The sequence below is a fragment of the Nothobranchius furzeri genome, chromosome 14, assembly GCF_043380555.1.
Source record: "Nothobranchius furzeri strain GRZ-AD chromosome 14, NfurGRZ-RIMD1, whole genome shotgun sequence".
Classification (NCBI taxonomy): domain Eukaryota; kingdom Metazoa; phylum Chordata; class Actinopteri; order Cyprinodontiformes; family Nothobranchiidae; genus Nothobranchius; species Nothobranchius furzeri.
Window position 1 is genome coordinate 40414216 of NC_091754.1, and position 27689 is coordinate 40441904.

At 43.2% G+C, this 27689-nt stretch overlaps 1 protein-coding gene across 2 annotated transcripts in view; it reads right to left on the reverse strand.

The window, feature by feature from the left end:
* wasla (WASP like actin nucleation promoting factor a) overlaps positions 1-24043 on the reverse strand; it is a 42067-nt gene extending 18024 nt beyond the window's left edge. The window contains exons 1-5 of one of the 2 annotated variants that reach the window (XM_015965661.3): positions 23724-24043; positions 10063-10197; positions 9753-9839; positions 9553-9649; positions 7049-7072 (exon numbers count right to left, since the gene is read on the reverse strand). In XM_015965661.3, the coding sequence (XP_015821147.1) occupies positions 7049-7072; positions 9553-9649; positions 9753-9839; positions 10063-10197; positions 23724-23828 (448 nt within the window). In that variant the 5' untranslated portion in view covers positions 23829-24043. The remainder of the gene's footprint in view (positions 1-7048; positions 7073-9552; positions 9650-9752; positions 9840-10062; positions 10198-23723) is intronic. The other variant, XM_015965662.3, reaches the window with a different exon arrangement.
* Between the last annotated feature and the right edge of the window lie 3646 nt (positions 24044-27689).

Below are 27689 nucleotides of genomic sequence, written 5' to 3' on the forward strand. Positions count from 1 at the left end.
AAGTTCCAAAGACCAGATTAAAAAGTCCAGGGGCCTCATTTATGAAACGTTCGTAGAAACTGTCCTTTATTCTCTCCTACAACCAAAATTTAGAATGTGTGTACGAACAGTCAGAATCCTGATTTATGAAACATGCGGTGGCCTCTCGTACGCATGTTCCTCCGCAATCGTCTGATGAAAAATCCCACCTGTCCCATTCTGGTAAATCCTCCAATAACACAGAACAGCCAAGATATAATGTTAGATTCCCGTTGGTCACAGGTGTCTTTTATTGGTTTTAGCACCAATTTTGCGAAAATGCCGTTTTTCCACTGACAAAATTACATACTGGATGAATAAAATTTGTGGATGAGAAACACATTTGAATGACTGACAGACATTCGGTGTTACGCTTCCCCGTTCTGCCACTAGATGCTGTGCGTACGCATGGTCAGAGATGTTCTTACATTTAGGAACGTTTCTACCAACAAGTACAAATGATAAATACCACACAATGCCTAGAAGTGTTCCTACGCATGAAATACGCACAAATCTGTTTGTAAGTACGTTTGATAAACGAGGCCCCAGGTGATCGCTCCTTCCAGGGTGTTGCACTTCAACTGTGCAATGAACTTCCTTCATTTTTACTATCTGAACACCTTTAAATAGCACACACTCTCTTTTTGTGGTCATTTGAATTGCTAATTTAACTACATTGAACTTGGCTGGAATTTCCCATTTAAACTTGACATTTTTGTGTCATGCATTAAAGTGACAACGTGTAGTTTTTTTCATTAATCTTTGGAAATGACCATAGAAGTGTTGTTGTAAAAGAATTAAAAGATGCCCAGTTGGCGAAAAATATTGGCAGTTTCATAACATTTAACCATAAAAACCTAAAATACATGGGAGCGGGTCTTAAGTCTCTGTGCGACGCCATATTAGATGCCATGTTACCTTCTACGGATGCCCGTGAGGACAAAATGCATTTACTGATTTGTAACAAATGGTTACAAAACTTTCACCATTAATAAATGTTGTTGCTTTACACGTTAACCTCTTCACTCATTGCCAGTGATGAAAGGGAATCTGATGTTCTTGTTATTTTGCTGGAGGTTGCGTTCCCGGGGATTGTTGACCCCTAAAGGCCATTTGTTGGTAAGGTCTTACTTAAACACAAAAGCGTTGCTTGCAATAATTTAGGTATTGGCCCCTATCGCCAGGGAAACTACACACTGTCACTTTAAATCATTTTTGTTTTGCTTTATTGATAATTTAATCCCTTATTCTCGAGTAAAATAAAAACATATCGTTGACAAGCAACTTGTGAGCTGCTACACACACAGGGATGGTGCACATAGCTTTTACACAAAACACGTTTTAACTTACAGAGTCTGTCATTTTGATGTATGAGCAGAGAGCGCCAGGAATCAGCTTTTAATGAGCGCTTTAATGGTTTTGCCGCTCTAGCGATGTGGCGCTGTTGGGGTAACTCTTTTCAGACAAAGAACCGAGTCTAACTACAGAACCAAAGTGGATACTGACATAACACTGGTGCGCAAAGGTGCGGGTTTCAATGAGGAACAGATGAGGGAGGGGTAACTAGCGAGTGCGTCAGAGAGACCGGACTGATGTTTCAGAGCAAAACTATGAGAAAAGTGTGACTGTTTAACATCCTCATAATAAAAGGTGTTCACCCACACGGGTCAGTTTGTAGCGCCCATGCCGGTGTCTCTCATTCTGTTCGATTTATTTGTATTTGGGCCGATAAATATATTTTTATTCAGTAACGGACCCGATTGAAAATGTAACAAAGTACAATACCTTCACAAAAACATACAAGTAAAAGTACATACTTTAAAAATGACAAAAAGGTATAAATAAACAAAAAACTACTTATCTACAGTAACGCGAGTAAAAGTAATTTGTTATTTTCCACCTCTGGGTGAAAAAACATCCTTGTGGAGAACCTGTGGAGAAACACCTGATCAGACAATGTGTTGTTCATTCTCACTCTTCATGTTCTGTTTGATAAAAAATCTAGAATGTTGCCCATAAAGTTAAAACTTATGATATAAATGCCTGTATTAAAATGTGGGGTTGAATTGTGGACCATTTGTCCCCCGTTCGCTGACCGTCAGAGCAGGTGGTGTGGTTTTTTCTTCAGCGTGAGAGATTGGAGGTGTGGCGTGAGAACGTGTTACGATATCCTCATATGTAATCTCAGCATGGTAGGTTTGTGTTCTCGTCTCTCCTTAAGAAGATCAAAAACATCAAAACTGCGACTGAGATCAAACTACCGGACACCGGCCAGCACATTTCTCTTTAGCATCCCTTGATAGTCGAGATTTCATTGCAGCCTGCACAGATTCAAGACACCCCATGCCAGATGCAGCAAAGTAGCCGCAGAACATAACAGGGCCTCCTCCATGTTTCACAGTAGGGACAGTGTTCTTTTCTTGATGGGTTTCATTTTTCCGACTGTGAACATAGATCTGATGTGTGTTGGCAAGAAGTTCCATTTTGTCTCATCTGTCCATAGGACATTCTCCCAGAAGCTTTTTGGCTTGTCTCCATGTCGATTGGTGTATTCCAGTCCGTCCTTTTATGATTTGTTTTCAACAATGGTGTCCTCCTTGGTTGTCTCCTATGCAGTCCACTTTGGCTCAAACAAAAATGATTGGTGAGATCTGACACTGGTGTTCCTTAAGCTCGAAGGTCACCTTGGATCTCTTTAGAAGTTTTTCTGGGTTAGGGTTAGGTTTGATTTGTCATCAGTTTTCCCTCTGCGGTCACGTCCATGGAGGTTGGCTACAGTCCCGTGGATCTGCAGTTTCTAATGAATATTTGGAACTGTTGTCACAGGTAGGGTTGGGCATCGTTTGATTTTGAACGATTCTGATTCCAATTCCTCGTTTCGATTCCGGTTCCTATCGATTCCCGATTCCGATTGTATGAAGACATGACATGTTTTACATGAGCCAGCTAACCACAGGTCCTACTTGATGAAATAATCTTAACTTCAACATGAATTTTAACCCTATGAACAACAACATCACCTTCATTAAGACAAAAACATATTTTGGAGGAAAAAACAAAAAGACTTACAGCACAACCAGTGTGTTTGTTTCTGACCACAACCAAAGTCTGGAAGAAGCCTCTGGGATGAGAGGCTAAATGTCTCCAACACATCCAGAAACGTCCAGCTGTCTTCAGCTAAAACTCTCAGGATGATCATGTCCAGGATGACTGAGAACTACACCTCCATGCTGCAGCAGCATTCAGTCAGGACAGAAACTTAAATGTAGCTGCTGTCAGTAACAATCTGACAGATTTTAAACATTAAAACTCTCAACGGAAATAGTTCAGAAAGGAAATAAAATATGTTATTTATTATTATTATTTATTGTGGCAGAAGCTGATGTGGTCCACCACAGAGAAGCTGCTCTAGCATGATGACTACAGGTTATTGTTCAGCCTTCTGACGCTCATGCTCACACACACACACGCACACACGCACACGCACACACACACACACACACACACACACACACACACGAGTGTTGGTGAGCGGCTGCGTCTGACTGCTGGTGCCCCGTGTGTGTTTTTATTTCTGCAGTGAGACAAACTCACCTCACATCATCCACAGTTTGTTCTTAAAGCTTCCATTAAATCCACCGTGTTGATGTATTTTAACAAGTTTCCTCTACGCTGCAGGAGTTAAAGTTTACATTACAGAGTAGAAGTTCAGCAGACGCGTTTGTTTGTATCTGGGTGGGGGGAGGAGGGGGACTCGTGCTGCACACAGACAGCTGGTGTGATCAGCCCTGAAAAGCCTTGATCACAATTTGCAGCTCACGTTTATTTTTCACGGAGATCGGCCGCAGATTCCTCTTCCGTCGGCATTCTAGGAATCTAAACAAAAAAACTTTGAACGATTCCGGGAAAAACTAACAGTTGGAACCAGTTCCAGTCGATACTCGATGCCCAACCCTAGTCACAGGAACATCTAGCTGCTAGGAGATGGTCTTCTAGTCTTTACCTTTAACATGCGTGTCTATAATTTTACTTCTAATCTCCTGAGACAACTCTATCCTTCACTTCCCCTGGTCCATGCTGAGTGTGGTACACACCATGTCACCAAACAACCCAGTGACTACCTGGAGCCCTAGATATGGGCCCACTGACTGATTACAAGATTGTACACACCTGCGATGCTGATTAGTGGACACATCTTGAATTAACATGTCCTTTGGTCACAATATTTTCAGTCTTTTCTAGGGGTACCATCATTTTGTCCAGGCCTGTTCCATGACTTTATTGTTTTAAACAGTTCTGTTGAAGCACGGTTGAAAAGCAATGTCTGACTTTCACTCGTTACACTTCATAGAATTTGTATTTATTATTACTTTTGTCAGATTCAAGGATACCAACTACTTTGTCCAGGCCTGTATGTCTTTCAACTGGGCCTTTTACCTCGTCAAGACCGTTTGTACTTGGGTAGGAGGTGGACACAGTTATGATCTCCATTGCCCAAAGATGGCAATGCAAAAGCGTTGTATGCCCCTTTCACTGACCCACAGCAGAGGTTAGAGTCTTATCACACCTGGTGGGGCAGGTGACACACTGGGTAAAAATTGGAATTGTCTAATTTTAGAGGGACATGATAAAAACCACCCAGTACAAAATTCGAAGAGGTGAACTGGACTGAAGCTTGCAAGCAGAGGACGCACAGGTTCTGGGAGGAATACATACAGTAATAAATGCTGGGAAATCACCTGAGGCAGATAAAACGGGCACAAGGACACTGACAAGAGATCCACCTCTGAAGTACAGGATGGTACACGCTTAGGCTTAGCCCCACCCACCAAGTTAGAGTCTATGCTTTCGTTCTTTTTTAAACACAGAAACAGTTTTGTTTACCTGTTTGTAGCTACGGTTTCGCCGACAGCTGCCGGCTTCTTCAGGCTGACGCTGATGGTGGCGCGTCACTTCCTTCTCCGTTTATCTGCGGGCAGCAGAGGACGTTGTCGCCCTCTACTGCCCGCTCTCCCCTCTCCGACGATGCAGTCCCATGCGTGGTCCAGCGTGTAAACTCCGTCGTCCCTGTTCATGGTCCCACATCCACGTCTCCTTATCTCTATTGCTTCCTTGATCCATCTTTTGTATTTTTGTTGTTCAGTGGTTATGATCCGTGTGCTGTCCCAGTCCATTATATGGTTTTCTCTTAAGCAATGATCTGTTACGGCTGACTTTTTTATTGTACTTTCTGCTTCTTCTTTTGCTGCTCTTGTGTGTTTACGATTTGTTTCTTTCTCGCACTCCTTTCTGTGTTCTATTGTCCGTGTATTGAGTTGGCATCCGGTTTCTCCTATGTATGTTTTATTGCATATTTTGCAAAAGAAGAAGCAGAAAGTACAATAAAAAAGTCAGCCGTAACAGATCATTGCTTAAGAGAAAACCATATAATGGACTGGGACAGCACACGGATCATAACCACTGAACAACAAAAATACAAAAGATGGATCAAGGAAGCAATAGAGATAAGGAGACGTGGATGTGGGACCATGAACAGGGACGACGGAGTTTACACGCTGGACCACGCATGGGGCTGCATCGTCGGAGAGGGGAGAGCGGGCAGTAGAGGGCGACAACGTCCTCTGCTGCCCGCAGATAAACGGAGAAGGAAGTGACGCGCCACCATCAGCGTCAGCCTGAAGAAGCCGGCAGCTGTCGGCGAAACCGTAGCTACAAACAGGTAAACAAAACTGTTTCTGTGTTTAAAAAAGAACGAAAGCATGGATTTACAAAGACACAGCAAGAACACACCTAAGATGTTCAAAAAAAGTTAGAGTCTAACTGGTGACTGAAACACTCCTCTGAGTTTACTGGTCCATACCAGCCCACAACAAACCACTTTAACCCAGACCATTCCACTCAATGGAACCAAAGCTTATGTGACACAAAAACACAACCCAGCACAATAATGGCAGTGATGTTGAACATTATGCTCAGTCTCTGGTTTTTTGTCAGACAGGAAACGGCTGCAGGCAGCAAGCAGAAAACTCTTGAGCAACCAGTAACTCCACCTGTAGTGAATCCAATGACAGACATTTGTCAATGTAGCATTTTTGGCTAGGCTCTGTACGCTTGCAACCACATCAAAGCAGGTACTGAAAACTCAGCAGATAATGTTGGAAAAGCCTCCCGATTGTACTGAATCATCGAGTCATGCTGAGAAATTCCATATGGAATCACGGTTAATGCAGAGTGCGTCAGAAGCCTGGAGGCTCCGTGGCAGCTACGTAGGCATCTTACGTTAGGAATTATAGCACAAAAGGTCAACAACAGGTCAAAAAGGTAAAATGAGTTTATGTTTTATGGGTTTTGCTAAGTAATCCAATGCGTGGTTTTCCAAATGTGGCTTTATACAGGAACTCCTACCCTGCCTTCAAGACTATGATTATACATTTTACACTTTGTGAGGGATCTGCAGAAATCCAGCAAGATGCCAAGAAGGTTAACGAGTTACTTTGTCCAAGAATCATGTTTAAGAAATGACCCAAGAAGTTCAAACAAGACAAAACCATACGCCGTGGGGACTGAGAGGGATTACAGATTAGGCCATCACAACAGGGCTTTGAGTGAAAAACAACAGAGACCATGTGCTCTACATATGGCACACATGGATGTCCTGCTGACCAGATTAACCTGTAGGGGACTCGAATGTGTCAGTGGGTGAGTCACACAAACTGAAACAATGCTGCCAACTTGTCAGAGTGAAAATGTAACTGTGGTCAGCAGCCTGCTAGCTTTTATCAGCCTCATAAACACCAACATCTGCTTCTGATCAGCGGCTTCCTTGTGTGCTACTAACACAGTCCCCTTCCTCTTAACCGGCAAAACAATAACAGGTTCATCAGCAGCAGCCTGCTTTAGGCTTCTGTTAATATAAAACGTCCAACTGTGGTAGAGCTGCACAAAAAAGCTCCTTCGGTTGGCTTCTAGTTGCCAGATGTTAAATGAAACAAAGTGATTTGAGTTTATAAAACAAAATTCATCAACATACCATTTTTCAGGTCACCTCTTTTCTCTGCAACAGAAAAATTAATACAACATGGTTACTCAGCAGTATGCAACGGGCAAAGATGGACGTATAATATGGAAAGTCATTTGTAGATTAAAAATAAAGAAGAAGACAGTGAGTTTCAAGAAACAAAGTATTTTGTGGATCAGTTAGTACAGTTCAAAGGTCAAGAAACTTAGTCTTTCAGCAACCACGGCACCTCGTGTAAGCAAGGGATACGCTTCCAAGAAGAGCAGAGAAAGAGGAAAGGCGGAGTGTTTGGAAACTCAGATGGATCAACAGAAACGTTTCCTGCTCTGAAACCTTCAGTCTTCAGTTTGAGTCAGTGGACGTGTCCAGGTGCGCTGACCTGACGGGGACATGGGTCAACACTGAAATCCGGATTGTTTACGTTCACTTGGAAACACACTGCACTTATTTCTCCTCTTTGGTGGAAACGGCAGAAATGCTAAGGTGCAGCTCGCCAAAATAAAAGCATCAAGTCATGTCTGAAACTCAAAAACAGCTTCTCTCTGCAGACTGTTCATTATGAACCATGTATGCTTTACCAATGTTTCCTACTCATACATGTAACAATCGCTGTTCTCATCTCTGCTGCTGAGAAAATAATAATGATCTCTGGACTCAAGACAAGAAGATCTCTTGTGTGGTTTATCCTGGAACAACATGGAACACCCACAGCCATAAGTCTTCAGCAAACAGGTCTCCACCCAGACACAGCAAAAGCACGTGGCACTAAACACAAACCAACTTCCGCTGTGGATTTTCACAATAAGAGCATCTAAAAACAAAACTTCCAAAAGAAAACAGAACTTAGAGTTGCAGTCCAACGTTTATCAAAAATTTTACAACAAAATCATGTTTACCATTTACACAGGAAGCTGTAGATGACCGTACACCATTTAGAATAAATAACTTCAGAAACTACTGATGTAAATCACCAGAGATTAGCCTGAAATAACAAAATGCATGTAATAAGGAGACCATGGGCTACAGTTTCCATGGTAACATATAATGGTAGAGTGTCCGCCCCGCTGTCTGACCGGGTCATAGCAAAGACTTTATATTTAAAGACTTTATGATTCAAGACTTTGGATTGGGGGGTTAAACCACCAAACAGTCCCAGAGCACAGCCGTGTCTACAGCTCACCGCTCCCCATGGATATGGATCAAAAGAGGAGGACAATTTTGTGTGTAACAACTATGGGGGAGAGGTCCTACCTCAAGTGGAGGAGTTTAAGTATCTCGGGGTCTTGTTCACGAGTGAGGGTAGGAGGGATCGGGAGATCGACAGGCGGATTGGTGCGGCGTCTGCAGTGATGCGGACGCTGAGCCGATCTGTTGTGGTGAAGAGGGAGCTGAGCCAGAAAGCCAGGCTCTCGATTTACCGGTCCATCTACGTCCCAATCCTCACCTATGGTCATGAGCTTTGGGTAATGACCGAAAGAACGAGATCGCAGATACAGGCGGCCGAAATGAGTTTCCTCCGTAAGGTGGCCGGGCTCAGCCTTAGAGATAGGGTGAGGAGCTCAGGCATTCGAGAGGGACTCGGAGTAGAAGCGCTGCTCCTCCGGATCGAAAGGAGTCAGTTGAGGTGGTTTGGGCATCTGGTCAGGATGCCTCCTGGACGCCTCCCAGGGGAGGTGTTTCGGGCATGTCCTGCCGGCAGGAGGCCCCCGGGTCGACCCAGGACACGTTGGAGAGGTTACATCTCCAATCTGGTCCGGGAACGCCTTGGGGTCCTGCCGGAGGAGCTGGTGGAGAAGGCTGGGGGAGGACGGTCTGGAGCTCCCTAGTTGGGATGCTGCCCCCGCGACCCGGACCCGGATAAGCGGAGGAAGACGACGACGACAACTATGGGACTTTAATCTTTAGCAAGCAGCAGAATCGAGATGTTTAGAGAAACATGAAAAAATGAACAAAATTTTAATTTGTTCCCAATCTGTATAAAAAAAAACAGTTTAAAACTTTTAGACAAAAACAAATGACACATAACCTATTTGATCCAGCTGTCACATGGGTAATGCCTTTGGAAAGGGGGAGGAAGAGTGTGACAGAATAAAAGCATGCAAGCCGAGTGGGCTGCATGTGGGGGGGTAGCATCTCACTCATACCAGGTCTTGTTATCACTAGAAACAAAAACTCCACCTGAGGACGCCACTCAGCCCCGACCGGGGGAGGGAACACGTGTACAGAACAAACACATCAGGAATCCCAGCCACCTCTGCATCAGGCCCACCGCTGAGAGGAGATCAGAGGCACCCAGGAACTTAAAAACTAGCTAACTTTACTTTTTGGTCATTGAATCTTGAAGCAGCAGCTCTCTGCTGACTTTGTTTCATGGTCTGAGCCACCTAAACCAAACGGGTGTTTGTCTATGAACACAAACCTGAAATGGTGCACCTGAGCTCAGATTATTATAGGAGACAGATAAGAGTTAGTGAAACAGAGTGAAACGTGAAAATGTCAGAGACGACGAATCTGACCTGTTTTCCGTTGTCTCCGGTTCAAAAGGTCATGGATCGCCACTCTGAATCGTTTGGCCTCTTCTTCACTGGCAAAGTTCAGACCAATCTGACAGATCTAAGGAGGATGAGTCATTGTAGAATTACTAAAGACAACTTAGACCAGAATAAAGACACCAGAGCAGCCATGAGTAGCAGCAAATGTGAAGCTGGACACTTACGTCTCCTGCAAAGGAGATGAAGTATGGTCTGGAGCTGCTGATGATGAAGCCGTGGTATAGTTCCTGTTCAAACATGGTTTTTCCTTCCTACAAAAGTCAGATACACACAGCACTGAGCTGAGGACAAGAGGTCTGCTGCTGGCTAATTATGCGATAACCCACAGCAATTATGAAATAAAAATGTAAATAATATCAGTTGATATTTATCAACGTGTATGTGTACATATCTACATTTGCTTTTGCCGTTCTTCCATGTTCTCTGGTACTTTTCAGCAGGAAGAATAATCATGCCCCCAATGGTCTCACTCACCTTGATGTCAAACACTCTGATGAAGTAAGATCTTTGAGGGTTGTCTTTGACCAGGCAGGCGACTCCGCAGCCTCTTTTCACCCAGTTGTAGCTCCGCTCGGCCGCATACACCTGGACCACCGCTGAACTCAGCGTCTAAAACACACAGCACAGGACCAGATGGTCCAGATCACCCAGAGAACATTTCAGTCATCTGTGCATCTGTCCCTGGCCCTGCCAACATCTAAAAGGCTAGGTTATCCAGAGTTATCTCTGTAGTTATGCTGCTATAGGCTTAGACTGCTGGAGGACACACTGACCACTTTCCACACTTGACTACTTTCTTCTAGATTCAGATTCATTTATTGACGACCACACAACAAGTTGGTGGAATTTGTTTCCAGTACAGCATGGCATGCTCACAACTCTGTATCTACACACAATATAAATAAAAATAAACAGCAGGTACATATAAAACTTGGTTAAGTAACCGTATAGCTGTTGGGAAAAACAGGCACAGACCTATCATCTTCCAGAGGGCAACAGTGTAAACAGATGATATGCAGGGTGAGAGGGGTCCGAGATGATTTTTCCTGCTTCTTGTATGATACATGGAAAGTACAGTATTTCAATGGAAGAGAGGGTGTGACCTATAATTTTAGATGAAATGGTTACTGTGCATAAAGTTTTTTTTATGCGATTAGGAGTCCAAATGAACAGACTATTATGGACGAGGTGAGTATACTTTGAATGATTGCAGTATAGAACTGTAACAGGATGTTGTGCCTTATTCTAAATGTTTCTGCCGTCTGCATTCTGCTCTTTAACTGTATTATTTCCTGCTATTTCAGCTGTTAACTTTATTTTCTCTCTAAGTGATTTTCTCCCCAGAAGAAGCTACAGTGATGTTCTGCTGCTCTGTGGTGGCCTCATGGAGGGGGCCATCGGCTAGCACACTGCTGCTAACCACTTAAACATTCTCCTCTCCTGATAATAACACTTTACTCTCTTTGACATAAAAAGTGCTACTACTAGTTCACCTGTTGAATTAATTATAGATTCACTAGAATAAAGACAAGCAAGTTTCTCTTACTAAATATAATATCTAGTAAGAAATCACATGTTCCTAGAAGCCCTTTTAATAAGGCACACCGTGCTGGCAAATTAGCATATTACTGCAACAGTGTGTCTTATAAACGTGGATTGTGCAGTATTTGTTCAGCCTAGTAATAGTAATATTGCAGTATTGCAGAGCCTGCCACCATTGCATAATGGGCTCGACACACGGGAGGCGACATCGCCTCTCCTCCATTCATTTTCAACGAGACATGCGCGACAAAGCAATAATCGCGGGTCTCTCTCCTACCAAGCGAAACGCAAAAAACGTGCGTGTGAAAGTTTGCACTCGTGCACGTGTCGTGCACGGACGACCCAGCGACGCGATCCCAGAAAGTTGAAACATTTTCAACTTTTCATCGCTGTCGCTCGGGCGAGGACCAATCAACGGAGGTTTCATCCACTGACCAATGAGCAGACAGGATGCTCCGTACATCTCCGAGCAAACATGAAGGAGAAGCTGATTATTATTATGTTTATATAGTAAAATCAGAAGTAAGATTTCACATAACTCTAGCAGCACCTTGTGAAACATTATATCTACCACTTTATTAACTCTGAACCGCTTAAATAACCTTAATTCCCTCCAACCTGACACAGCCAAACAAAACAACGGAAGTTTCGATTTCGCCATGGAACAGAACGCGAAGACGGCTTTGCCGCTGCCGCGGATCGCCTCCCGTGTGACAGGTAATAAAAGCGACGGCGACAAATTTCGCTGATCGCGGTTGTTTGTCGCCTCCCGTGTGTCGAGCCCATTACTCGTTTGTGAAAAGGACATGATTGCGCAACATTACCGCCATGATCTGACCATTTATAAATGACCCAATGGTTCCCTGATGCAGAAAATCAACTGCATTGTTTTGTAAAAACAGCTGTGTGTGTGTGTGTGTGTGTGTGTGTGTGTGTGTGCACGCGTGTGTATGCGTGTGTGTATGTGCGTGTGTTTGTGCATATGTGTGTTTCTTTGTGTGCGTGCGTGCGTGTTTGTGTGTGTGTGTGTGTGAGTGCGTTTGTGTGTGTGTGCACACGTGTGTGTATGCGTGTGTGTGTGTATGTGTGTGTGCATGCGTGCGTGCGTATGTATGTGTGTGTGTGTGTTTGTGTGTGTGCGCGCGTGTGTGTGTGTGTTTGTGCGTATGTATGTGTGTGTGTGTGTGTGTGTGTGTGTTTGTGTGTGTGCGCGTGTGTGTGTGTGTGTTTGTGCATTTGTGCTGTGTGTGTTTGTGTGTGTGCGTGTGTGTGTGTGTATGTGTGTGCATGCGTGCGTGCATATGTATGTGTGTGTGCGCGCGCGTGTGTGTGTGTGTTTGTGCGTGCGTATGTATGTGTGTGTGTTTGTGTGTGTGTGCGTGTCTGCTCTGTCTTCTCAATCCCCAGTGAGTCGTGGAGGATGGCTGTTTATACTGAGCCAGGATTCTCTGAAGGTTTCTTCCTGTTAAAAGGGAGTTTTCCTCTCCACTGTCGCTAAATGCTTGCTTAATGAGGATTGCTGCAAAGACTCTGACACTAGTCAGACTCCATGCGATCTGCTGGGTTCCAGAAGCCTGCCACACACCAGAGCAAACTGCTGAGCTAACAGTCATTCGAGGCCGTTTGCTCAGCAGAAACCTCACTGTGTGCGCCTAATTTTCACTGAGTTTTCTTGCTCATAAGACGCGGAGGTGAAAACCAAACTGGTTTTATATTTTTTGCCTCAAGGGTGGTAGAAACTCATCATTTGTGCACTATGTGAGCTGCCGGCTCAGCTGAAACATTCTAGTGGCCAATAAAAGCGCGTTCTCCGCTCACATGATTCAAAGATGAATTCAGATGCAGCGCATGTCTGCATGCATCGGCTGTCATTCAGCCTCAAATGACTGCTAGCTGAGCAGTTTCCTCTCGTGTGCAGCGTGCTTCATAGGAAACTTTCTACTAATTGCCATAATGAACTGAACGGTATTGGACTGTTTACTTTGTGAAGTGCCTTGAGAAGACTCTTGTAGTGATTTTGAGCTATATGAATAAACCAAATTCCATTGAAAGCAGAGAAGAGGAAACTTGACGCTGCTGAATTAGATCATTAAAATGATGTTTTGTTGTTTGTTTGGTGCCAAACTGTAACAAAAGCCACAGTTATCTGCACTGTCCAGGTTTCTACAGAGCTAATCCCTCCCCCTGCAGCAAAAAGTCAGACCGCTTCGCTTCCTCCCTGGTGATTTATACCCAACAGGTCATGGGAGCAGCAGGAGACACTTCACTGTGAAATCACTGCTCTGCATCACACAAGGAAGTTCAAAAGATGGGCCAATAAAAGCCTTATTAAGGTTCTGTGGAGAGAACCGTCAGAAACTCAAGAACTGGCTCCATCATGCTATCGGAGAGTCAGCAAGAACCAAATCACTGCAGCAGATTCCTTCTATGACCTGCTCAGTAAGCTTTGGCACACCATCGAGCGGTTAACAGCACACCTGAGGATGTGCAGAAAAACAACTAAAATGACCTCTCCATCCTACAGACCAGCACGTAGGACGACCTCCCTCCAGCAAAGAGGGAAAGATCGGCTCCTGTACTACCGTAGACCAGCAGAGTAGAAGAATGTGTAGCAATCTTAACACTGAGTCAGATTTTATTTCACACATTTGTACAGGAAAACTATTGACCTACGCTCCAATCCTCACCTGAGCTCACGAGCTTTGGATAATGATGATTGCTGATCCTTAATGCAGAGAAGAGCTGGCCAGAGGTCAGGACTTCTCATGGAAGATTCCAGAAGAGTTCTTATAAACATGACTCTCCACGCCTAGAAATTTAGATAGACAATAGCAGAACCAAGATGATGTTGCTCTGCAGTCTAGACACACACTACTGGAACCCCACAGCCCTGACCAGTATGTTGGTGCATCAGTCAGTGCTCTCTCAGTTTGGTGAGCCATGTTGTTCCTTGTCCGGTAGCATGAGGAAACATTTTGAAAGACAACTGTAGATCTCGCCCCATGACTGAGAGCCATCAATGAGTCGTGGCCAGACTACATATTCATATATATAGGATAGCTTGCCAGGCTAGAACGCTCCTGGGCTGAAGAAGGACTAGGTCTGAGTGGTATACTAATTCGTACCGAAAACCAGGGTTTATTTCCATTTTATGAATTGTTGACATACCAGTGGCCTAGACAACAGTGTTTCCCCTACATAGGCTCAGGCGTGGCGCTATTACCCCCTTCCTGACTCTCATGGCAGTAAGCAAAACGGTCTGCAAATGTAACCCTCCCACAGCAACGAAACGGTCCCGAGCACGCACGCTCCAGTCGACTCTGCTGTTGAAACACATTTTCTCTACCGTTGCCCGAGCGGTAAAAACGCGTATGCTCACTACAAGCTCGCTCCCGCGGTGCGCCGAGTTTGGTTTGCTACGAGCCACAGATCTAAGTTGTGTGTCTATTTATGAAAACTTTGTAGGATCTAGTCGCACTAATGAGCTCTAACGAAGCCTAGCTCTGGTGTCACAGTGAGAGTTAATGGGAAGAGCAGCTCCTGTCTAACGAGGATGGTGGGCAGAACCAGGACCCAGCTGGGGAAATTCCGGGTGGCCCGATTTGAGTTCAGTTCAGGAACAGTTGAGTTGCTGCCAACCCTAACCCAACAAGCTTCTGTTCCTAGAAACACGTTCTATGCACAGTGACCTGTTATTAATAACTTTATAATTAATATTAAGTGAATGCACTAAAGACACAGGTGATGGAAAAGAAGATGAAATAAGCCTGAATATTTTCTCACTGCTCTAGGAACTGTTCCTGGGAAGGAGACAGTAGAGGTGATGAAAAAAAATCGATTCAAGTCTGAATCGGGATTCTTATTCACAAAGGTTAAGAATCGATTCCAAGAACTCAAATATTTGGCATGTAACAAGTTTGAGATGCACTTTTTTGATCTTTGTTAGGAGAGTCAGTACTCTGTTTACTTTTGTGGTCCCATAAATTGAGATGATTTATGTTTGAATCTGCTGATAAGAGGGCACTTGAATGTAATTTTTTCCATACTCAAAAATGTGAGATATTCTCGTATTTATTTTTGAAGTTGATAAATGAGTACTCAGGATTACTCATGTAACTTATTTCTACACATACTTGAAAAGTATTTGACCGTATTACTTTCAAAGCTACTGTTAGGTAACTACAGATTATATTTTATAAGGTAAGCAAAAATAAATGTTGCCTTTTGGTCAAAACATTGCTTCTGTTTACAGTTTTAGAATCACTTTATTTTACATTGAAAATTTGCATTTTTGAGCATGACCAGTTTAAAGTCAAATAAAAATGTCCCATAGCTTTAACTAACTTGTACAACAAAGTAGTTCATCCTGGAGCTGACACTCTGTGTTAATACTGATTGTGAATCGATTTAAATTGAGAATCGAGAATCGATTCTGTATCGAATCGGCACCCAGAGAATCAGAATCGAATCAAATCATGAGTTGCTCCAAGATTCCCATCTCTAGGAGACAGGCACCCGCTCAAGTTCCTTATCCAGCCAGCAGCCCCAGTAACATGTTTGACCAAGCAATTTAATGACACAGAGTTTCCCCCCATTCAACCAGCAGATTAAAAAGTACAGAAATATAATTTTACTTGCTGATAAAAAGAAAGAAGCAGAAACTTCTTGGATGACCTGTTAGTGCCGTCAAAGGCCACAGCTTGCCCTCTTTGTCCAAATAATTCCATGATTAACTTGTTCACTGCCAATGAAGACTAAAGTTGTCATGTGCATGTTTTTACTGTGTGGGCGTCGGACGAGCCCCCGCACCGTGAGAACAAACATCTCAGCTCTAAAGCCAATCTTCATCTACATACGTCACACGTCACGTGATCAGGAAGCAGAAAATCCATGTGTTAGGAGATCGTTTTGGGCCGCTGCTGTGAAAAAAAGTGAGGCGCGAACCAGAAAAGCTTCTGCCGATCACAATTCGACAACAGTTTATGAAGAAGAAGAAGAAGACAGTATCATTTCTATAGCGCCTCTCAAGATAAAAATCATGAGGCGCTTCACAAAAACAAAAAATGTAAAAATATACAAAAGCATTTAGAAAATGTTTAAAAATATATTTAAAATGAGCAAAAATAGACAATTGGGATTTAAAAGAAAAAATGTTAAGAAAGAGAGAGAGAATAGGAAAGAGGGAAATCAGTGGATCCCTAGGAAGGTAGAATAGGTGGGGAGAGCAGAATAAAGAGAGGGTGGTGAAGAAGGTCATACAAAAGCCAACTTGAACAAGTGAGTCTTCAGCTGCTTTTTGAAGGAGACCACTGAGTCCACTGATCTCAGGCTCAGGGGGAGAGAGTTCCAGAGTCTGGGGGCCACAGCTGTCACCGTTGGTCTTTAGCCTGGTGCTGCACAACCAGTAGGCTTTGATCACTGGACCTCAGGGACCTGCTGGGGGTGTAGGGACTAAGCAGATCAGCAATGTAAGATGGTGCTTGTCCATGTAAGGCCCTATAGACCAGAACCAGGATCTTGAAATGAACCCTGAAGTTGACTGGCAGCCAGTGAAACTGGAGGAGAAGCGGGGTGATGTGAGTGTGTTTGGAGGACTTGGTCAGAAGCCGAGCACAGGCATTCTGAACCACCTGTAGACGGTTCAGGGAGGTTCTGCTCAGACACGTGAAAAGAGAGTTACAGTAGTCTAAGCGTGAGGAGATGAAGGTGTGGAGAACAGTCTCAAGCTCAGAGAGGGACAGAATGGGACTCAGCTTAGCAATGTTCCTGAGATGGAAGAAGGAAGAGCGAACAAGAGAACTGACATGAGAATCCAGGGTGAGAGCTGGGTCAAAGGTCATGCCAAGATTCCTGACAGAAGGTTTGGTGTGAGAAGCAAGCTGACCAAGAGAGTCTCTGACTTTGGGAACTAGCTTGTCTGGCGCACAGATGAGGGTCTCAGTCTCATCTTCATTCAGCTGTAGAAAGCTCCCAGCCATCCAGGATTTGATAGAGTCTAAGCAGGTGTGTAACAGCTGCAGCTTAGACATCTCATGGGGCTTAAAGGAGATGTACAGTTGGATGTCATCTGCATAAAGATGGTAGGAGATTCCTTTGAAGGAGCTCAGGATGTGCTGAAGAGGAAGCAGATAGAGCAGAAGAGCAAAGGCCCCAGCACAGAACCTTGTGGGACACCATGGGTAAGGGAGGTGGTGGAGGACCTAAACTTAGAGACGGCCACAGAAAAGGAGCGCTCAGAGAGATAAGAGGAGAACCACTCCAGAGCAGTTCCTTATAGGCCTACCCAGTCTCTCAGCCTCTCCAGTAGCAGGTGATGGTCAACAGTGTCAAAGGCTGCAGTCAGGTCCACCAGGACCAGAACAGAACAGTCCCCTGCATCACTGTGATTCAGAAGGTCATTAGAGACCCTAAGAAGAGCTGTTTCAGTAGAATGAGCTCTACGAAAACCTGTCTGGAAGCTATCATAGATGTTATGTTCATCAAGAGCAGCTGTGAGTTGTTTAGCCACAACCTTTACCAAGATCTTGGAGATGAACGGAAGTTTAGAGATGGGTCTGAAGCTGCTATGGAGAGGGGTCAAGACTCGGTTTTTTAAGAAGCGGGTGGATTACAGCGTTCTTAAAGTAAGCAGGGACCTGACCAGAAACCAGAGAAGCATTAATTATAGAGAGAAGCATTAATTATAGAGAGGAAAGAATGGACAACGCTCGAAATGCGCAGATTCTCCCTGATGTAAGAGGTGAGTCTACGCTTTGTTTTGGTTGTTTTGGCATCGACATCATCCTAGCGCATCATTCTGTGACTCTTAAAAAAACAGTAGAAACAGTGAGAAACGCTGGCAGCGAAGGACTTTACAGATCAGGAAACGGCTGGCAGTGAATGAGCTAACATCCAAACACAAACATCTGGCCAAACAACATCCAAACACAAACATCTGGCCAGACATCTTTTAACGTGAGGCCCAGGCTGAGGCCTTTCCCCAGAGCAAGGTCTGAAGTCATGTGGCTCGGATACTCCTTAATTATTCTGAATTTTAAGTACTAAATTACACGAGTTACAGAAGAGTTACAAAAAATTCACCCTCCTCAGAGTTGCCATTAATGTAAACTAGGTTGGTAGCGGCCATCCAGATCAGCCTTGGTGTTCGGAGAAAGAAGACATGGCGAGTCGGCAAAGTAAGGGTTGGGAATCAAAAACCGGTTCTTTTTGAGAACTGGTTCCCATTGTTTCAGTTCCTAGGAATCATTGGACACTTTAGCAAACATTTCCCCTTATCAATTCCAGTCAGCGCGAATGACGTCACTGCGCATGTTGCGTAGCTTACGGAAGCAGGACACATGGCGCCTAAGCGGCACAAACTCTCGAAAGTTTGGTTATACTTTACAAGAAGGCATGACAACAGGGCAACATGCAATAATGGCAAAGTAGATATTTCATCAAGGGAGAAAGCATTAGGATTATACAAAGGCCTTTGGACACAAAATATGCAATAAAGTAATTGACGTGTTTTGACCCACTCCGGACTAGTGAATTTCAACGCAGCAGCAGCAGCTGTGTCATTCGCACTTCCTCTCCTGCTAATACTGTAGATAACTAATCAACTAGGGGTCGACCGATTTATCGGTTGATCATTCGGGCTGATATTTAGCATTTTTTTATCGTCTGCATCGGCCGATAAGCCTTTTTAGTAGAGACTATTTAAAGTCAGGCACCTCCACAGGCAGCCCACTGCTGCTGGAAGCCGCATGTGCGAGAATCGAAAACACTGGGAATATTTTCCTCCGAGTAAAAGGTAAGGCTTCTCTTTGGTGTTTCAAAACCCTACAGCTGTGTATTCAGTGTGAATTAAAAGTAACATATGAAATAAAACTTAGCTGAGTAAAAGAAAAAAAACGAGCCGCAAGAACTGCCGGTAACTGGCAGCGTGCCGCTAATGCTAGGCTAGCTTGTTGTCAACTTTAGAGACAGTCTTAAACCCTCAGCTGCTTTTTTGCTTAACATGTTCACTCCAGTTTTAAAAATTTTACTCTTTTCCTGTATGGGAGTCGGAGAATTTCACTCTGAGCCCAAAGGAGAAGAGACTCCTGCAGCAGCAGCATCTGCATCCCCTCCCGGTGGCGTTTTGTGTTCAGAACTTTTTCTCATGTGGGTCGGAGCCGAAGAACATCACACGCTTCTCTAGTTTTTATTTGGATGACACTTTCATTTGTGTTTAATTGTGTTTTTCTTCTGTTGTAGGCAGCTCGTTAAGCAGCCTTGGAGGCACCTGGGCTCAGGGTGTGGTGCTGCCTACAAAGCCTACTGTTTTTCTGCTTTCACTGGGTCTCTCCTGTGTGGTGGAGAGTCCTCACTGGCCATTTTCTGTTCACTAACTTGCTTTAGTAAATCCTTACTTTGGTTAAATAAATCAGTTGTTGAACCCCCACTCCTCTGTTTGGTCTCCTTTCTTATTACAGCCCACCACTTCCAGTCTGGGTTGTAACAATCTGCAGACAGATTTCTGAGCATCTCCTCCTTTACACAGATCCTCACTGAGCCAAGTACTGTGAACAAATAGTTTCTCCGTGATATTATCCAGCAAGGTCTTGTTTTTGTCAAAACAAGGGTGAGGTAATGAAGAAATAGAAATATTTCAATACATTAACATTAAAATTATTTATATGCATAATAAAAAAAAACATGTTTTGAAATATATAAAGTGCACCAAACTTGACTCAGTCCATTCAACAATTCTAAATGGACAATTATGTAACTCATCAATTAATTATTTGAAAGGATAATTTGTCAATTAAATGCTGAAAAAAATAAACAATACATTAATGAGGCAAGAACTTTTTAAACTTGAACATACCTACACCCACAAGTCTATTTTTACCTGGTTAAAACCATCTAGCTTATGTGCACTTTTTAAAACACTGCCCAGCAAACATTCGGACATTTAATGACAGTTGAACGGTCACAACTGTAAAATAATATCACAGGAATTAGGAAAGAATAATACGACATGAACTCTATGTTACTTGGCCGGACTCGAACCTGGATCCTCCAGAGTGAGAGTCACCCACTCTCCCAGCTGAGCTATGCCAGCAACTGTTGAATATCAGATTTTTTTATATAGATAGCGAGAGTAAAGTGCGGGGTAAACTAACCAATCAGAGGATAGGGAAGATCTGCCACAGGCCACGCCTCCAGAGTGCCAAAACTCCTCACAGCGGAGCGAGCGGAATTAGAAACCGAGCACGCAGAGGCTACCGAGCGCGCAGAGAGGCTGCCGCGCGTGCACGTTTTCCTCTGCCGTGTGCTCGTTGGCAACGCGCGCACGCAGGTTTGTCACTTGTACACATCCTTGTGCGCTCACAGACACAGTTTGCTCCCTCTCAGTGCACAAATGACCTCTCGCCATGTATATTTTCGCTCGCGAGTCCCGTTCACGCGCGCGCTGCCATGTATATTTTCGCTCGCGAGTCCCGTTCACACGCGCGCTGTGGACCCAATGCGCGTGCACGGGTTGTGGCACGCTTTAAACGCGATATTGGTATGGGTGTTTTTCAGTGTTAGGGAACCTCACCTTGGCAGGCAAGGTGCTTTGCGTACGAGGACACGGTTCTTATTATTGCCTCCCTATATTATAATTTTATTGTGTTTATGTCTTAATTATGATTTTGCTCATCATTTATTTTTTCTTGCACCAAGTACCGCTGCAATTTCCTAATGTTGTGATTCTCGCACATATGGCAATAAAACCCTTCTAATTCTGAATGGCCTGAGTACTGGTTGTGAACCCAGAGTGTTGGACCAAAGTGTGTCCTGACCAATCAAGGCTTTGGTGTCTGTGTCCAAAACCTGTCCCACTGCGTTTCTACAACAACATCCAGAACAGAAACAAACTTTGCTCATTCATTCATCTTAACAGCTTCATAGGGAACCTAAGTCTCCTCCGTTTCTGGTCGGCTCATGGGTTCCCGGAAGAACGAAAATATAAATGCAAGTCAACGGGGCTAAAAGAGCTATTTCCTGATCCGCTTTGCTTCAGACCCTGGATCGACATATGTTGTACTGCAATGAAAACTAATGATGGGTGTTTCGACTACAGCTGTCACGTACTTTGAGATTTATCAGCTTGTAAAAGTTCGCAATTAGCATGACTACGAATTAGATATCAGCACATCACATTTGTGTAGGAGCATGTGTAGGGCTGCCACGATTAGTCACAAAAAATGGTTGACGATTAATGTAATAGTTGAGGCGTTGTTTATTGTATGAGCATTTTTTTAAATCTCGCTTGCTGCAGCGTGTTCAGCGTTTGCTTCCTGCCTCTGTGCTCAACACACATGCGCACTAGTCGCCATCCATGTCAGCCGCTGCTTACATAAGTGGAGGCACATGCACAGTAGTGCCACTCCAGCTCTGCATTTGGATCAGAATCACCGCAGAAATAAGACATCATGGCGAGTCTGCAACGGAGCTCAAAGGTTTGGAAGCATTTTATTAAAACAACTGAGAAGCAGGTAGAGTTCAAAATCTGTAAGGTGAAACTCGTTTCACGGGATCCATCGGTGATGCACAAGCATCTTAAAAGGAAGCACGTGACGGCGGAGAACGAAGGGTTGCCTCAGGAAGTTTACCTCTTGTTAGCTGCTAGCATCATAGGTGTAGCAAAAACTGTCGTGATGGCAATTACATGTTTAGAACACGTATGAATATGTCACGTATTAGCTCTAACGTTACAAACGCTAGTGATTTATTTCATCCTGCTACATTACAGTGCTAAAAGAGAGTGCCCTTGTCCTACAATGGACAAGTTTCTTACAAGGCCGAACACGTGCACACTGGAGCAAGCCAGCGTTCTGACCGAGGCCATTTTGAACATGCTGGTAATGGACATGAGACCCCGTCCATGGTCGGCGATCAAGGTTTTCAAGATATGATCAAGAAGTTCAACCCAGAATAACAGGACAACTACTTACCAGGCCAGTCACATTTCACAACCTAGAAAGGAAATACGAGACGACCTTCGACAAGGTGTGTATCTGTGTGTGTGTGTGTGTGTGTGTGATTGAACGCATGACACACGATTAGTCAACTAATCGTCAACAAAACTGGCGATTAGTAAACTAACAAAATCGCTGTTTGTGGCAGCCCTACATACGTCACCACATAATATCTCCTCTAGCGTAGCTGCTACTTACCACGTGGCCATAATTATGGTGGTTCTTGCCTCCTCAAAGAAGGATTTTAAATTGGCTAAATTTACAGCCATGTTCCCTCTGTTTTTCTTTGTGTCTGGTTCGATGACATCACTTTCATGAAGCGCATTTGTAGTCCTAGACTTATTTTCACACAAAACCTAAAATCGCATTTCCCCCTGTTCGTAATTAAGTGCATTCTTGGAGTTAAAATGTGTCTTTAAAATTCATGGACATCATATATGAAATCCATGGCACATAACAAGCTGAATTAGAAAATAGCGTTTTTAGCCCCATTGACTTGCATTCATTTTTTCGTTCTTCCGGGGACCGATTGGTGCGGATGTAGATGGGTGTGACTTAGGCTCCCTATTCTCAGTTACATCACAGGGAGCTGGTGTCCATCTACAGGAGTCATCAGGTGAGAGGCTGCGAACATCCTGAACACGACAATTCCACACACAAAGGCCACAGCTGGGATTCTAACTTGCAACCTTCTCCACCAGCTGCACCACCATGCACCATCATCATTATATTATTATTAGAAATAGTAACACGGTGAAGCAGCAGGGCTGGTTGGGCAGCTTAAAGGACTCTTCCACGATTTAAAGGTGAAGTATGGAAGAATGTAGTGAACATTTTACAATGAGAAAATCCCAAGAGTCTAATGTCTCAGTCATGTTGGAAGAAAGGTTGAACTGAAACATATTCCATATCCAGCTGGCTGTGGGGACTGTCAGTTTTTCTCCTTTCAAAACAAAACAAAGGAAGAAGGGAGGTGAGCTAATGTTGCAGCGCCGACAATCGTAATTTGACAATGGACAGGCTACAGTAACCAAATGTTACCACAGGATGTCTCTTTTACTTCATTTCCACATAATGCATCTTTAATGTCAGCAAAATCAAATACAACTGTGACTGCTATAACTTCCACTTCTGCAATGCAAATGCCACACAGTACTGGAGCTGGAGTTCTCCAATTTCTCCGTGACAGACAAAAACTGCATTTTTACGTCTTAAACGGATGATACCTTCTCAGTGCAACCTACCGCAGGTGTTTTAGCTGATTTGGGGTTTAAAAGGTGCTGATGAAACTGTGCAAACCGGCTTCGAAATGTGAACAGTGAGTTTATAAAGTAAAGCCTGATAAAGGCCAGTCCGTCGATGCGGAGGAAGCTGGATCTAGAAGCATCCCTTCAGATGATGTCGAAAACAAACAGCAGCCGTCAGTGATGCCTGTACTCCACCGGTGTCAGCACAGGAGCTTTAACTGAACACCACAGCTAATGATGGACCAAGTAACACTGTCATAACATCAAGCTGCTTTTAAGGTCCCACGCGTACTGTAACGGCATCAGAGCCGCACCTGCACCACCACAGACCAGTAAACAAAAAACGAGAACTTACGGCGCATTTCCTGCCCAGGTAGCCGAACAGGCACTCATTCTCCTGCGGAGTGAGGAGTAGGGAGCCCACGTTAACGGCCCTGCGGGGAGGAGGATGGCTGTTCATGGCTGCAAACGCGTTTTGTTTTTATCTCCTGCTACGATGATCCCACAACCGGGTTCAGCCTCTTCATCTAATTACAAAAATTCCATGCGGGCTCCGGTTGCTGTGGCCTGCAACCGGATCATCTCCACTCAGTCCGACTCCGGGCAGGAGGGCCGGGTAGGAGGACTAAACCCGTTTTCCACACTTACTTCTGGTGAAAAAATATTCATACAATGTTTGTTTTGTAAAAGATGCAAACGTAAACAATATCTAAAAACCCGTTGAGAAATAAACAACCAACTTTCCTTCGGAAACTCCTGCAGCCTCCGAAGCAGCGGGCGCATCCAACATGGCAGAAGGAGGGAGCAAACCACTATAAATGGTGAGCGGGGGAAGTTAGTTTCAACAAACTCTGTTAGCTTTGTTCTAATCTGGATTACAAGGGAACATCGGTGTATAGGCAAACTCACATTTGTACTTCAAATGTATTTTTAATTGATTAATGTTTTTTTTCTAGTGTTCTTTAGACAGAGCTAAACTAAAGTGTCCCTGCTAATCACAGATGGCACAGTCTGAGAGGCAGCAGCAGCTCTGCGGAGGAAAGGGAGGAGAGGGGGTGACGTCGCGTGGGGCGGAGCTAGATGAATTATTTAAATAAATAAACAAAAAACATATAAAATTCATTTATTATAATGAACGGAGATTTGAATAAAACATTTGCACAATAATTTTGTTGATGTCGCTGTAATTTTTTGTTGTTTTTTTAGTTTGAAAATTACAGTCAATTTTCATAAATCTAAGATATGAGTGTAACTTCTCGAATCTCTTTTAATGAATATAAGGATTTGGGAAGCATATTGGATCAAAGTGTTTTATAAACTTTTATAAACAATATCACAGCTATTTATGATCTGTTGAATAACTTATGTCTTTACATATTTTTCTTTAACACCAACATGACTTCGTTTCTTTTTGTGAACAAGTAATATTTCCTTTCTATTTATTTGTTCTTATTATAAAAATAATGTTTACATAAGTAAAAAGGTGTTTATCAATGCAATTTTTAATTTACCTGCTTTGGATCAGAACTTAGTACTCAAGTACTGATTAGTTCTTCAACACAAGGTAGTGGAGAACTTCACCTGCTGCTGCAAAGCATTTTAACAGCACTAGGTGGCGGTAGAGGCGTCTGTTTATTTAGACAACTAGCACTGCATTATGATATCCTACTAAAACAAAACAAATAAACTAGATTTGCATTTTATGAGAAAAGTGTTATTTCTGAGTGCTGCAGTTTAATTACGAGCTGTTGTTCTCAGGGAAGTGAACTTTATTTAAATGCTTTATAAGTTAAATTGTTGTTCAAAGAAGTTAAGAGATAACCATTACAGCCAGAAATGGAACAACGGATGTTTGATAAGATATCTTAGAAAATGAATTATTCTGTTCATGCAGACTGTAAATGATGCTTCAAACAAACTGTTGCTGCTGTTGCTAACCATATAATGTAGCAACACACTGATGTCTGTCCTCATCTCTTACATTCATTCTGTTGGTGGTGGTGGTGAAGAACAGAAGAAAATCACAGAGCAGAGAGTCCAGGGTGAATATGTGTGAATAGGTGAATGACTGATTGTGTTGTGAAGCACCTTGGGGGGTTGTTGAACCCCAAGAAGGCGCTGTACAAATACCGGCTATTACCATTTACCATGGAAAGCATCTGTTATGCTGTATATGTTTGGTTCTCCCTAACTGGACTCAAGCAGCAGGAGACCACCAGGTGTCTCTCCTGTCAGCTAAGAATAAGAACCTTCCCACAGGATCACCAGAACAGGACCTGAAGTGACTGCAAAAACCTTTCCTGGTCTGCTCAGGTAAGAATTTGGTGTCACCAACATGAAAGCACGGAGCTATCCTTCCATGTATTAACGCTTAAGGGTGCTGTTGGAGCTGGTGGAGATGTTCTTGCATGCATGGAGAGAACATGCTAACTCCATGCAGAAAGGTGACCGCTGGGATTTGAATCTTCTACCTTCTGTATGAGCCAACAGTGCCTCCAACTGCTCCACCGTACAGCCATGGGAGCACAAAAGCACTTTATTTGTTGAGGAATGTAAAGTAATGATAATAAACTTTCCTGTGTTCAAACTGTCTAATAGTGATCTTAATGTGTGTGAGAAGGTGAAATACCTTGGCCACTTTATAACTGATCAAATGCGTGATGATGCTGACATCCACAGACAGTGCTGTAAGCTGTATGCACAAGCTAACACTATAGCTCGTAAGTTAGGTTTTTGTTCACTTCCAGTTAAGGTGGCTTTATTTAAAGCATATTGTACTCCGCTCTACACAGCCCAACTGTGGTCATCCTACAATCAAAGCAGCATGAACAAGCTGCAAGTTGCATACAACGATGCCTTAAGGATTATACTTAAAATACCCAGAGGGGGCAGTGCCAGTCAGATGTTTGTAACAGCAGGTGTTTGTACTTTTAAAGCTCTTTTAAGAAAACTCATATTCACTTTTATAGGCCGACTGGATAGCTCTGCCAACAGTATAATTTTAGCAATCACTGATCCTACTGTGAGCAGTTGTCGCTATTTCTCCAGTATAAGGAAATACTGGTTGAAGTGTTTGTGTGGTTAACCTTGTGTGGAACAGTTTATAGTAAAGCTTTTAATTAAATTTAGATTTTTATTCAATTTTATGCTGTTATCTTATTCTATTTATCTATTTTGTTTCATTGATCTGTTGTTTTATATGTATTTTATCTGGACCTAAGAGTCTGTCAATAAAGATTATCTATCTATCTATCTATCTATCTATCTATCTATCTATCTATCTATCTATCTATCTATCTATCTATCTATCTATCTATCTATCTATCTATCTATCTATCTATCTATCTATCTATCTATCTATCTATCTATCTATCTATCTATCTATCTATCTATCTATCTATCTATCTATCTATCTATCTATCTATCTATCTATCTATCTATCTATCTATCTGTCTATCTATCTAATGAAGTAAAAAAAGTCTAACTTTACATTCCTTTAAAACTATGGGTCATGTTAGAGCAGCTTTAGCATAGCATAGCATAGCATAGCATAGTTTATTTATATAGCACATTTAAAATGCAGCATGGGAGCTGCCCAAAGTGCTGCACAGGCTAAAACAAAACACACCCATTACAAGGAGCTAAAACAAAGGATAAAAATCTCAATTAAAAGCAGAGAAAACATGATGAATACTAAGAGCACATTAAAACAATGACACAATAAAACACTAAAACGAGTCACTGTCTAAAAGCCAAAGTGTAAAAGTGGGTCTTTAAATGAGATTTAAAAACCGCCAGAGATAGAGCCTGCCGAACTCCAATGGGCAATGAGTTCCATAGCTTTGGGGCAGCATGGACAAATGCTCGATCCCCCCGTGATTTGAGTCTCATCCGCGGCGTGTGCAGCAGCAAAAGGTCAGCCGACCTCAACGAGCGGGTGGGCACATATGGAGTGAGAAGGGCAGAGAGGTAGGAAGGTGCCAGGTCATTGAGTGCTTTAAAAACAAAAGTCAGTAACTTAAACTGCACTCTGAAAATGACAGGGAGCCAGTGAAGATGTTCCAGGACAGGGGTAATGTGGCTACGTCAATGTGGAAAACACTTGAGATCATTTATTTTGAATTAGAAAATTTAGTAAAAGGAACGGCTTCACTAACTGTACGTGACCTTTGACCTTATCTAGAAACCAGGTTCAGATCTTTGATCAGTCCTGAGAGCCCCTGGTGTATTCATGGAGAACATCAGTCACACAAGAAGCAGCTCAGACTCAGCTGTGATCATGGAAATAAAGAGTGGCCAGTCACATGGCAGTTACATCTTT